At 46.0% G+C, this 14,200-nt stretch overlaps 1 protein-coding gene across 2 annotated transcripts in view; it reads left to right on the top strand.

Moving 5' to 3' along the window:
* Window positions 1–13,757, top strand: part of C1QTNF12 (C1q and TNF related 12) — a 48,377-nt gene extending 34,620 nt beyond the window's left edge. For both annotated transcript variants that reach the window (XM_030537753.1, XM_030537751.1), the window contains 2 exons: window positions 9,531–9,609; window positions 11,244–13,757. In XM_030537753.1, the coding sequence (XP_030393613.1) occupies window positions 9,531–9,609; window positions 11,244–11,342 (178 nt within the window). In that variant the 3' untranslated portion in view covers window positions 11,343–13,757. The remainder of the gene's footprint in view (window positions 1–9,530; window positions 9,610–11,243) is intronic.
* Window positions 13,758–14,200: the final 443 nt, after the last annotated feature.

Below are 14,200 nucleotides of genomic sequence, written 5' to 3'. Positions count from 1 at the left end.
AGAACCCTGCTACGCAAAGCAGATCACTGGTAATTTTATAATGCTGTGATTGCCCTTCTATGGAAGTTCTGAATCCAAGGTCACCTAGGAATTCATGAGTATCTCTAGGCTGTATGTTATAGTCACTCAGAACTTCTCAGCAAGGTTAGAACTCAGATCTTCCTGCTCCAAATATCGAGTCCCCTACTACATGAGCAAGCAGAGAACTTCTGTTAGTAACATAAGGGCTGAAACACAGGCAAGTGGTACTAAGTCCATGCAGTAGAGGAGCTTCCTCCTTCAGCTTTAAAAACATGATTTTCTACCAACTGAGCCACTAGCTGGCAGTGCTAGTAGACTCTTTTTTCATCTTCTGTGGACCAGTCACTAAAGAAGGACAAAGATCTGTGATCTTCTAGCAGGGGTTATATAAGCACATACGCAAAAACATGCCCCAGTCAGTACATTCATGGGTGGTGTTTGTTGTGGCAAAGAGAGAGCTGGTTTTTGTTGCCTCAAAACTGAGAGAGAATTACTGGGCTGGTGCCTTTTCCCAATGATCCTCAGCTTTGCTAGCTCCAGGAAGGCTTTTTGCCATTCCATAATTGCTGAAAAAATGCGTGCTCCACCCTAGGAGAGATCCTTACCAAAAAAACCTCAAATAAACTTTTTTCCTTTTGGACTGAGGTGCCCGGCACCAATCAGAAGCTTGTGATCTTCAGCCGAGAAAAAGTGGCTTTGATCTTTAAGACTAATCGCTTGGGGTGAAATTCATCTCTGGGCAGGTCAGCACAAGGGCTATGCCCCACTTAAGTCCTATTTTGAGGACTGATCCTCTGCGGAGGGGTACATTTCATATGAATTAGAGAAGCTCTAGTTCAACCAGAAGCCATGCCCTTGATGTAGGAATTACTGGGTGTGGTTGTCAGCCTGTGTTACACGGGATGTCAGACTAGATGATCAACATGTTTCCTTCTGGCCTTAAAATCGATGAATCCTGGGTGATTAGCTGACATGAAAGCATGTTTCCTCTTTCCCCGCCATGCACACGGAGATGTCCATTCATCTTCATCTGTGTCCTTGGGCACAGGACACTCCTGGAGGCAGGATAATGGATTTGATGGACTAATGATCTGACCTGGTCTGGAAATCCTTGTGAACTAGACTTCACCAGGTATGAATTCTATGCCCAAAGAATCCCCTGGGAAATAGGATCCATCTTTGAACAGAAGATTTGTCAGACTCTTGAGCTTTGTGTAAATTTTCCCATGAGCTCTCACAGCTTTTCAATGGATGGCGCTAACCACGATGTATACCTAAGTAAATATTCAAAGCGTCATAGACAAAATGGGCTAGAATTGAATTTGGCCAAGGGTGCTGAGTAGAGAGAATGATATAAAAGTGTCAGAAAGACAGTGTTTCCAGGAGGCAGGAATGAGATAATGGGTCTGAAATACAGGCACTGCTGTGACTTTTACACATTTTATTAGCTGTGAACAGAGTTCCTTTCCTGCCCTGCCGTCAGACAACACACACCCATGAACTGCTTCCTAAACGTAATAACAGAAGTGCCCTGCTAAACCCTGGGGATGTACAAGTTATCATTATAACCAACCTGACCCGACTCATGGACCTATCAGTCTTTCCGAGGAAAGCCTCCCACAAACCCATCCCTCAGACTTCACTGCACATGTGCCTAGTGGTGCTAGCATGTTAATTCAGGGTCAGGGAGACTATGGTAGCTAGGTTTTTGTTATTTCACCTGTAACCCATCTGGAGAGAGCTTAGCATCTCACTGATGCTGTCCTTCAAAATGCTGAACCAATCTGGAGGGTGGGTGAGTGTAGAACGGAAGGTGATAGTTCCTGATGCTAAATGTGCCAGGACCTATATAAAAGCATGTCCCCGCCCCAGGCATCCATGGTCACTGGGATAAAGACACAGAGAGACCCCGTCTTGCATACTGAACTCCATCACCCATAACTCAGGGTGAGCATTAAGTCTTGGTGTGATGCCAAGGATTGTTAAATTCAGCAGCCCCTTAGTATATGCCAGACCAGGGAGGACTTAGGAGAGAGGTCATACTGTTCCTCAGCGACAGAAATAAAAAGCCATACAATAAAAAGATCTGGAGGTAGAATTTTCTAACATGCCTGAGTGATTTAGGAGTCCGAGTCCCATTGTCAGGTGACTTAGGAGCCCAAGTCTCTCAGAAAGTCAATGGACTCCTAAGAGCCTACATAGCTAGTAGGCCTAGATCGCCCCTAATGAAGAGCATTGGAAAAACAATTAATGGAATCTAGGGAGCGGGGGGAAGTACATCTGCACCATTCTCTTTGCAGGATCAGGGCCGTAAGGAAGGGCACCCAAAGCGTGCGCCCAGACACGGGCACCGCTCTCACCAGCTTAACGAGTCACCAAGGCCCTGACAACCTTTGTCTCTGAAAAGGCAGGCTTCTCTCTAGGGAACTTGGCAGAGGGACCTGACAAACATACGGGCAGGCCTGGCATTTTGCCCAACCGAGGGCAGTGCTTCTCCCCTAGGGCAGCCAGCCCCGTTCAGGGCTCACTCAGGTCGCTTTTCATCGCTGGAGGATTCCTATTTAGAACTCTCCAGGGTTGAGAGGCCCACTCCAGCTCACCTGCACTATTCGCCCAAATTGTAGCGAGACTTGAGCAATTAGAGCACTGAAAAGGTGTCAGTAAAACAACTTTACGGGCGTGACTTAAAGCCACTAATGCCTTTAAACGTGTTGCCGAGGTAGAACCTCCACTTTCCCTGCCCTGTGCCTGGAATGGTCGTAAATGGGATCGTCCTCACCTCAGCTTTATTAGAGAATTAATTTGAAATGAAACCTGATATCATAAATACCAGGTTTCGCTCCTGTGTTTCACTGGCCTGTGGAAAAGACTCGGTTGGTGCTCAAGTACCCATTAGTAATCAAGGTAACGATGAGTGCAGAACACCCACTGGGCTGTTGGGAAGGCGAGGATCTTGCTAACCAGGGCAACGTTGTTCTGCAGTCTGCTTCAGAGTGGTTCTTTTTGATTTCAGGGCTCAGAAAAGTGAGGAGCTGATGGGGCCTAAATGTGGGATGAGGGAAAATGTCTTCTCCAAATGTTTTACTGGCCCACTCTGGGCAGCTGCAAGACTCAGAGCCTCCCACTCCTGGACCCGCATCCCACACCTTTTTGTATGTGATTGCGTGACTGGCAGCAGCTAGAATCAGGCATCTGAACAAGCTTCCTTCATACAGCTCTGCTAAGTGCATCTCTCTCCCGGCCTGCAGCCTGGCCGATCCTTGCTGTCTTATTACAGTCCCCTCCCTACTGATCATATTGGAAGCAGGACTGATCCCTTTAGCTCTGAGACTCTTATGTGCAGGGACTGCCCGTCACTCTGTGTCTCACATATTTTTATTAGGTGGGAAAATGTCCCTGATGGACGAACCAGAGTGGTGGCCAAGGTATTTTTCAATGGCGCCGTTAGCCAGAGTGTATCAATGGCTGGAATTTCAGAGATTTGAAACTCTTAGCCTATTCGTGTTGCTTTCTGAGGGGGAAAAGCTTATTTTTACTTCCACTACAATGCTGGGGTGCCTGTTATTCCCACGAGTTGCTTTCTTAATAGTGCTGAAGATGGAGCTAAGGACTTTATCTGGCGCCCAGTTTTCATGGTACCTGAGCCTCTCAGTTTTTCTTGCATTTACCCTCACAGCACCTTGGTAAGGTATGGAAATAGGACTATCTCTGTCTTTTCATCGGCGCAGTGGCTTGCTCTAGGCAGGGACATCTATGGTAGAGCAGGAAATTGAACCCACGTCTCCTGAGCCCCACATCATCACCCTGACCACTGGACCATCCTGCTTCTCTTGGAACAGCTGAGTTCCGTTTCCAGTTCCAGTTCCTAGTGCACATGGGGCTGTCCTGGATTTCCCAAGTCATGTGTTCGGTTGTTTTTAAACTAGAGTGACCAGACAGCAAGTGTGAAAAATCAGGAGAGGGGGTGGGGGGTATTAGGCACCTCTATAAGACACAGTCCCAAATATTGGGACTGTCCCTATAAAATCAGGACCTCTGGTCAACCTATTTTAAACTGAGCTCTCCTTACTCAATGTCCCTTTTGGATTTATTAGGCCCATGCGGCAATTATCCTTGTTTATTTAAAAGGCTTGATAGTTTCAGAGCCATGGGCATTTGGGCCTGATTGTCACTGATGCCTTTTAGAGAGGGGAAGACAGATAACCATTTGTAAAAATAAAGAGGGGTGGGGAGCTCTCCTCCCTTATCAGGTTCTCCATACTCCTGACTGCTTTGATGAAGGCACTTGTCTTGAGGGAAAACAAAGTGCTATTCATCAGGGAGGCTCACTCACCTCCTTCAAGGACCTTGTCTATCTGTCTCTCCACACTACAGCGTCAGCTATGTGAGGAGCAATCGAGTATTGAAAATGTCTGTCAACAGCAGATCTCTTCTGACATGGCTGTAGCTAGCAAGGCTGGTGCATGGCTGCCTTGTTTTCGTGGATGTTTTTTTTTTTCCTGAGAACTTAGCCAAACCATGCCGCAGGCTAATCCTTCCCCCAACTAGGAAACTAGGCCAGATGTCATTGAGAGCACTGCAACCTTCTAGGATATATCACAGGCTGTCTTCAGATGTAATTTATGGCCACAAGCCCTGATTCTGCAAAGGGGAACCACACAAGTCAAGCAGACCCACCCACACTCTCAGTCCCACTGAGGCTGGTGGAATGCCTTGCTTAGCATAAGGGTCCTTTTTACAAGAGTGGGGCCATAACATGCTGAGGGCCTTTGACTCTAAGGAGCAGCTGCCATGACTGCTGCCTTGTTCTTGCTTAATCAGAACTAATCAAAGGCTTAATCACCGCTCAGTAGATTAGATTAAGCTCCTGTAGGGCCATGTCCACTAGGAGTCAGAGCTGTGTTTCCACTGAGTGTCTACTGGGGCCCTCTTCAAATGGTGTTGAAAATGTTTGTCCCATCAGGGTAGTTCTACAGCCATGGTGACAAAGCCTGGCAAACGTCAGGTTCTAGCAGAGGCTGTTCTCGCTTTCTGACAATGGGTGAGAACCCGACTGTCCCTTGAAGTGGTGAGAGAATAGGAGGAGGGGTACGGGAACATTTCTGTCATTATGGGACCTGTTCGGACGAGCATTCTGCTGGCACTGGCTGAACTGCTGCGGGAGCCAGCCTGTGGAATTTGCTAGGGATGTCTGCTTATGCAATCATTTGTTTTAGGGAGCTGAAAGAGCCTGGGGGCTTCCAGCTGTGACTGGGAGAGAGAGGGAGGCAGACACTTGGAGGGGAGGAGAGAGGGAGTGTGAGACAGATTAATGAAGGAAAGTTCCTGGCCAGGTTTGGCATTTGGTAGTACATGACACACAGAAGTAATTCCTTAGTTGGCTCATGGTGCCAAGCGATTTGTGCTGTCTGGGCCAAATAGTTCCCCCTATACAGGTTATCTCCATATCAGGGGACTGGAAATGCCACGTGTTGGCACTCACTGTGTTTCTTCACCTCACTGTGGAAAGAAGCTGGGTGGGGTTGGCCTCCTGGGGGAAGAAGCCGGAGGTGCTACCCACTGAACAGGGCAGATCTAGGAAGATCCAGTCAGGAGGAGGCCATGTGCCTCTGTCCTGCTTCCTACCTCCGTGACATGCTGTTGGGATGGAGCTGTGCTCCCATGGGTTGACCTGTTATCCCTGTAACCTCCCCTCAGGGAGATTTTTACAGCATGCAGGGTGACATGGAGGGACAATGCTGGCTAGGTAATAGAGTTTTCCAAACAGTCTCTGACCTATTGGCTCTCAGAGGATGGTCTGGCCCTTAAATGATTTTCTGTCCATAATGTATGGGCCTGATAAAAACCCCAGGCCAACACACTCCTCCCATCCAAAGAACAGGCTCCTGTACAGAGCACTGTCTTTTCCATGGACATACTTTTTTTGTGACCTTCACACCTGCAAAGCAATTAATAAACAATGAGAAATAAAAGGGTGCTATAGAACCTCCCACCCATAGTGCTTGGCAAACTTGACAAGCTAATTGGAAGCAGAGTCATTTCACTCATCACTGAAATGCAGCTGGTTCTTGGGCGGAAGGAGGCAGCGATTTAAGAGCAAATAGCAACACGGCATGATGGTTCAAGAGAGGAAAAATAGTTTCCAGTGGAAACCACAGGGGGTATTTTCAGATTTCATCTGGAGGATGGCACTGCAGCTCACCCCTTTCTCTGCTGCTGTAACACAATACTTAGGTATTGGTTCAGCTCTGAACTAGGAGAGACAGTGCAGTCCTGGACAGGGATTCAGGAGGTCTGGGTTGTTTATTCCTGGCTGTGGTGCTGACCTGCTTTGTAATCTTGAACAAGTAATGCCCTATACAATGGCGAGAATGATACTTACCTCTTTTGGAAAGCACTTTGAGTTGTACAGCTGCTATATAGAAACTAGTTGTTGTTATTTCTGAGTCACCACTTCAGTGGAGCATTTGGTCATATGGGTAGGGCACGGAAGTGGGACTCTGGAGATCAGGGGTCTGTTCCTAGCACTGTCACTAACCTGCTGAGTGACCTTGAGCAAATCACTTTCCTTCTCCGGGCCTCACTTTCCTCAGCTGTAAAACAGCTACTTGCTGTGAGATCAATGGACCTCCATGAGTATGTGAATACTAGAACAGTACTAGCAATGTGTCCCATAGCAAGTGGTAGATTTTTCCTCACTACCTACAGCAGTCAGAATTCCATTGCAATATCCTTGTGTCATTTGTGAAATGTTCAAATATTTTTTTTTACACCCTGAAAATAAATGTGCACGTGGTGCAAGGAGTCATGTAGGCATGGCTATGGAGAGAGTAGCTATCTTACTGACTGCTGCAGGAAGCCCCCTGCAGGACAGAACTGGACATTCTTGAGAGTCATTTAGAGGGCCAGAAATAGTGATTTCAATCAAATTTGCTTTGCAGTTATAGAGCAAGGGCCTGTATAGGGCTGCTGACCTAACTCCCCAGCCCAGGAAGAAGGAACGCTGTGCCTCAGGTCTGTTCAGGCACTTCCATCAGGGCACAGTTGGATTCTTTAAACACAGAGCTCACAAAGCAATGCCAAAACAAAGCTATTCCCCTGAGCAAATCAAGCTGCAGGGCCCAGCTACCGATACCAGATTCCCAACTCCCGCTCCCCAAATGTTGTTTTCTACTTCTCATACCCTAGGGTGAAGCAAAATCATCTACAAAGTCTGTAACTGCCACCAAATAATATATTCCTCAGACATTCATGCCACTGCACTCTTACCCTCCTCTATACCCTTGAAAACACCATAGTCTAGCTTTCTAATGTTACCTCACTTTCCAGATACTCTTCTGAAGCCTCAGACAGTATGTTCTGTCACCTTAAAAGTGTCTCCATTCTTCCTAAAGAGACTTTCCTGGAAACACTCCCTGCATTCAGGAGATCAGCTGCTTCTTAACCTTACGCATGTTCCATCAGCCAACTTAGAGTCTAGTTGATAAATATAAATGATCATTCAGACCATTGTGACCAGTTAGTCTAAATATGAGCACGTCACAGATCCTTTCTGAACTTCGGAGTTGCACATTATCCTCTATCTTCTTCCTCTCATCTCCTTGGTCCACAATTCATGTCATTCCTTCTTGATGGCATTTTTTTTTTTTAACTAAGCTTCTAAATTCCTGCTTAGTCAAAGGAATCTTTTTATATCAGCGTCTCCATGTTTTAAAGCATTTTTTCACTTCTTTATCTGCCGTTTTTTTTGCCAGGGATCCCTACACGTGCTGGAATCCTTGGTAGTAATATGTTCACTCAGTTCACATGATAGTCAGCTATCATCATGGCTACAAAATTAGATATTCTTTTAGATTTTTTAACTCCAGTCTCAGGGATGCAAAAGGCTGCTCCCAGTCAATTTATTTTTTTCAACTTAAGATTCGCCTGTATATATAATATTTAGCAATGGTGACTTCATTTGCCGTATATGAATGGATAAACTTTATCTGTCATATAGAATGGCTCTCTTTCCCTTTATTATAGTATATGATTCTAAACTCATGTCCGGAAAGACAATTTTCCAGGTATAATTTACTGCCCCATAATTATAGATTTCAATCTCCTCTAGTCCTTCCTTTTCACATAACTGTTTTACCTACATTTTAGCCCTCTGAGCATGAAGGAGTTTACTGTGTTAGGCTACATTTCATCTGCTTTATTCCCAGCATTCCTCATATATTTGTCCAATATTCTTATCTGCACTGTTTCCCTTAACATGAGCCCAAAATGTCAGCTCTAACTTTTTCACTCTCACATTGATAGGCATTTCTCCAGTAGCTACCTGCACTGCACACAGTGGTGTCATAAGAAACGCACCACATGCAATTTGTAGCATTTCCTGAATTGACTCTAACTTTTTAAGCTCCGCTCTGGTCACAGAACTAAAGGCTTGACACCATGATCTATGACTGATCTTATTAATGCTCTATGTTTGCACTTTCTTATCTGCTCCCCAATTAATCCCAGGAATACATTTAAGCGGATGAACCCTACCTTTACATTTGTTTGTAATACTTTTATATAGCCCTTCCAAGTGAGTTTATTATCAAACACTATACCCAGAAACTTAAAAGTGTTAACTACACATGCTTGTTCTCCATAAAGAGATCAATTACACTCATCTTTAGTCTTTTTCCTGGTGAAGATTGTTCCATTTGTTTTAGATCCTCGATCAGCTCGTATGAGACCTCCCTGAATGCTTCATTGCTTCTTTCTCCAGCCCCTTTAATTATCTTGTGTTTGACCCATATTGCAACTAAGGTGATACCTATTCCTGCCCTGACACTTTTTGGGGCAATTGTTTATCATAATATTAAATGTGGTTGGGCGGATAACACTCCCCTGTGGTGTGCCATAGGCAATATTACAGACTTTCCCTACTCTAACCTTTTTAGTCCTCAAAAAAATCTCTTGTCTACTCACACATTTTTCCTTTTACTCCTATCTTGGTTGACATATAGAACAAACCCTCCCGCTGCACCAGATCATATGCTTTTTAACTGGCTTTCTGGACATTGATCTGCTCCCCAAGCTGAGCCACTTGCTGGCTTTTATAATGGCTTGGTAGGTCTCAGCTGGGAGGTAGCTAATCAGTTCCTCTTCTCCTGCTGCTACTTTTCACACCTCTATAGAACTCTTGAAGTGGCCTGTTGTAGATGTCTGCCACTAACTAATCGGGTTTGGGGGATTGGAGGCGATTTCCCTGGGAGCAGGTTATCACCTAACTGTCACTCCAGGATTTCTTGCACCTCCCTCTGAGGCACCTGGACTAGATGGACCATGGGTTGATCCAACATAGCAATGCCTATGCCAACACTGGTGTCCCCTTGCCCCCCCCCGGGAGTGTGGAAGCTTAATCTGGACTGTGACTTAATCTGGATGTCTTTGTTTCTGCTTAGGTGTTTAGCTGATGTGACTAACTGGCTGAGTTAATGTGCATATTCTGTTCTTCTTTGGCTGCTGTTTAGATCTTTGGAAGTTATTGCTGGTCTGGAAAGTAACAGCAAGATCTTCACCGTTTATGTGCATGGGTTGCTACAGCTACAGGTAAGGGGGCATGGAAGATGATAATACAGTCTGCACTCATTCAGTACCCAATGCAGTTGTAGCTTTGTTGGTCCCAGGATATTAGAGGGACAAGGTGGGGGAGGTGATATCTTTTACTGGGCCATCTTCTGTTGGTGAGAGAGACAAGCTTTCGAGCTTATATGGAGCTTATTTCACACACACACATGCACACATTTTTCTCTCTCACAGAGTATGGTGGGATCACAGAGACCCAAACCCACAAAGGTATTTAGGCTCCTAGCTTCCTTTGTGGAGTTGAGCAGGAGTGGTTTATAGTGTAGGCAATGACTTCGTCTCTACCCAGGGGGTGCTCAACCCCCCCATCCGCCCCAGGCTCATCCCCACTCCACTCCTTCCTCCAAGCCCCCATTTCCTCCCCACCTCTTCCCACCCCAGTTCTGTACCAGGCCCAGCCCCCTCCACCTCTTCCCCAGGTCCCTACCCCCACCCTTCCTCTTCCTGCCCCCGTTCCTCCCCCAGCCCTGGCCTCCCACCTTCCCCCAAGTCCCCACCCCCACCTCGCCTCTTCAGTTCTGCCCCCTCCTCTGAGCGTGCGCTGTCTCTGCTCCTCCACCTCCCTCCCAGCACCTGCACACTGCGGGACAGGGAGTGGGAGGAGTTGCTGAGAGGTGCTGAGAGGAGGTGAGGGGAGCTCAGCTGACAGTGGGTGCTAAGCACCCACTAATTTTTTTCCCCCATGGGTGCTCCAGGACTGGAGCACCCACAGAGTTGGCATCTATGCTTTATAGGCATTATTGAATTAAGATTCTCAGCCCAGCTCCCATCCCCTCCCTTCCACCCCTACGTAGTAGGAAAGTGTTATTAACTTCATTTTAGGATTAAGGTACCATGGAATTAAATGGTCACCCAGGGACTCTGTGTCAGGGCTAGAAACAGAAACCTGATCTCCTGGGTCCAAGTTCCCAACTTTAACCACACAATTAATCTTAAATTAAATGAATGAGATAGATATATCTCCATATATATAAACTGTGATATTAATAATAGTAAATACATAAACTCTTCATCCAGCCATCTCCCTGGACTTTACCAAAGTGGGTAAGTATCATCATCCTAATTTCTTGGAAGGGAAACTGAGGCAGAGAGCACCAACTGCCCCAGGTCACCCAGCAAGACAGTGGCAGCATAAGGAATAGTCATCTGATATATATATGGAGATATACCTATCTCATAGAGCTGGAAGGGACCTCAAAAGGTCACCGAGTCCAACCTCCTGCCTTCACTAGCAGGACCAAGTACTGATTTTGCCCCAGATCCCTAAGTAGCCCCCTCAAGGATTGAACTCACAACCCTGGGTTTAGCAGGCCAATTCTCAAACCACTGAGCTATCCCTCCTTGGCTGTGCTAATTGCCAGACCATACTGCTTCCACGCTCTAATCTTGTCAAGCCCAGACACGTATATAAATAGAGCTGAATAGTAACAATCTAGAAACCCAATACTGCAGTGAAAATATTTGAGCAGCTCCCTGAAACCACCATGTTCTGGTGTCCCGAGTCCACCCTCGCAATAGCCTTTGCTGTTTTTCGCTTTCCCTTACACACTGGATAGCCATATCCGATTCCTTTCCCCCTTTTTGTTTTGAACATACAGGCTGGGCAATACACCTCCATATTTGTCGACAACAGTGCAGGAGCCCCCATCACCATTCAGAATGGATCAGATTTCATGGGCATGTTTATGGGTGTCTAACCTGGATCCCCACCACAGGTTGGGTGGGGAAGGACATGACTCAAGGAGCCTTGCAACTTACATCTGACTGAAGAACCCTTTACTCTGACCCTAGAGGACTGCTTCGTTACCCATTGGCGTCTATTTTTAATACAGTGAAGTAAAGAGCCTTTCCTTCTGCAGACACTCAACTTGCTTTTCAAAGGCTGCTGCTTTTAAATGTCTACATCAGTTCTGCCTACAAATATATTTTAAATAATAATAATAATAATAATTAAAAAATAACTGTATATTATTTAAATTGTCTGTGCTTCACCAAAAGCTCACAGCACAATATACCAAGGTCTGGAAGGGTTACATTGTAACTATCTGTATAACTCAATAGAGCTTGTATCCGGTGCGCTTGGGGATCGATGGGTTTCGTTTGAGTTTCTTTGCAAACTAGCTAACAACGCAACAAAACAAAAAACAAACAAACAAACAAAAAGGACGGATTCTGTGTTTTTGGGAGGAAGAAGATAGGGATTTGCCAGCAAACTCTGCTGATGTCACGCTCTGGACAAGTTGAAAACCCCCGCTTTCCGTCCTGACTCCTGGATGACTGATACACAGCATGCCGACTGCTTTATATAACATCAGACCTGAGTGTTGTCCAGTGTAATTCTGGGGGCCCAAGGACTGAAGCGACCTTCTTACTTTATTTCCAAATAGTTCCTGAATCTCGTGACAAAGCCGAGCATTTCATGTTGGCTGCGTGGTTACTTTTTTATGTTAGGATCAGACAAACAAGCAAGGGCAACAGGTCTAGCTAACTCTCCGCTTCCCTTGTATTCTTATGTTTTAGTAAGAGATATATGTATTTTTAGTCACAGCCATACATGCAGCATCCCCTGGGCCCCACGTATTAAATTGTAAACATGTCAGGAGCACAGTTGCTGGTTGCCAACAGGCCTGGGAAAGGCTGGGGGCCAGAGGCCCCAGACTGGCAACGTGAAAGTTGTCTTTTTGTATGGTGCTAATTTGGTGGCGGAATTGATGAAAGTATCTGAGCAACAAGGAGGAGTGCAACTCCCCTCCCTATAGAAGGCATCATTTAGGACCCACCTATTCCGTACTTTTAGGTATTAAGTGCTTCAAAGGCCTTGTAAATGTCACCTGGAAGGCACCAAACAAGAAGGTCACAGGATCGGGGCTTGTCCACACCGCAGTTTGCAAAGGTAGGTGCCTTAATCGGTCTTGCTCCTCCCAAATTCCGGTGTTCCCTGGTGCTAAGGTGTGAAATCCTGACGCCCGTGAAGTCAAAAAGAGTTTTGACTTCAGTGGGGCCAGGATTTCACCCATGATCTGGAGTTTTGGATAACCTCTGAAACACACAAAAGCTCATTGGATGCACCTGGATGTTGATTCCAGCATCAGTAGATGGGATTTGGATGTTTTGCTAATGCAAACTCCATAGAAAAATGGCCCTGCCAGATGACACTAAAGAGACACTGGCAAGGCAAAGAATGAGATTGATGGGCCTTTTAACATTGATCTAAACTGATAGGAAAATAAATTAGAGATTCCAAATACCTAGTTTGGGGGTCTTGTACTTGTCTAATCTACCACCGTCTTTACCAAGCAATGAACGCAAAGAACCCACGAATGTCATTTTTGTGATACCTACAGAAACACTGTCCACTCCTCCCTCTGCTGGCTCTATGGGAGGAGATAATCAGCCTCCATGCTCCAGGGAGGCTGCAGCACACAGCTGATCGATTTAGGGCACTGTGAGAAAAGTTGCGGTAGAACAGAAATTGATTCTTTTGTATCAACTACTTTCTAATCCCAGGGAGAAAAATATCCAGCACAAAGACGTTGGGGAGGAGTTTGCTATGAGCATATTAAAAAGCAGTAAAGAATTGGAAAACCCGGCCTGAGGGTGTCCCTTTAAACACAGGCCATAGTCATCCCTTTAGTCTGCAGACTTCCATATGGGGAGGAGGGGGGTAGTCTGTCCCAGGCCTGGCTACGGACGTATGAGACTATCTCTGTGACAGATATCAGCTGCCAATGTGTGTGGTACACTGTTATCCTCTCAGTGCACGTTAATATGCTGGTCCCTGGGACCAGGCAACTGGTGGCAGCCCAGGCCTTGATGGAAATGAATCAGTCAAGCGGTGAAGACAGAGTACAGGTAGCCCAGGCGGTGATTACAGAGTACGGGTAGCCCAGCCAAGTAGCCTATAAGCAAGCATATATCCCTATACCATATTTTATATTGTGTGAATACTTGTACTCAACAGGGCTTTTTCATGCGCGTCTTGCTGCAGCACACTCTCTGAGTGTGGTGCCGTACAAAGTGGTGTTAACATATGAATCATGAACCATCTCACTGATCGTGGCAAATTGGAGTTGAAATATTTATTTTGTCAGAGAACTAAAAGGCTTGTTTGACTTGGCTTTTTGTTTGTTTGTTTTACTGAGCTGGTGGTTCCCCCCCGATATTCACCCTTGGTTGGATTTTACCTACCTGCAGTGCCTGGAAGGGAACACCCTGTCTGTGTTATTTATTGGTATTACGACAAGACCTGAAGGACCTAGCTGAGATCTGGGCCCATTATAATGGGCACTGCACAAACACATAGCAAGAGACAGTCCCTGTCCCCCAGGAGCTTACAGTCTAAATATACAAAGGGTTGAAAGTGTGAAGGGAGAGGAAAGTGACTTGTCACGCAGCAAAGCCAGGAATAGAACCATGGTCTTGTCTCCCAGGCTGACGTGCCATCTACTAGATCAGTGTTTCTTAACCTCTTTGGTACCAGGGACTTGCTTGCTGCCTCCCTAGACTGTGTCAGGCAGACGTCCGGGACCAGAGCCGGGCCACGGACCGGTCGTTG

This window comes from Gopherus evgoodei, chromosome 18 (genome assembly GCF_007399415.2).
Source record: "Gopherus evgoodei ecotype Sinaloan lineage chromosome 18, rGopEvg1_v1.p, whole genome shotgun sequence".
NCBI classification, from domain to species: domain Eukaryota; kingdom Metazoa; phylum Chordata; order Testudines; family Testudinidae; genus Gopherus; species Gopherus evgoodei.
Note: the sequence above shows the minus strand (reverse complement) of the source record. Positions and strands in the feature narration are given on the sequence as shown.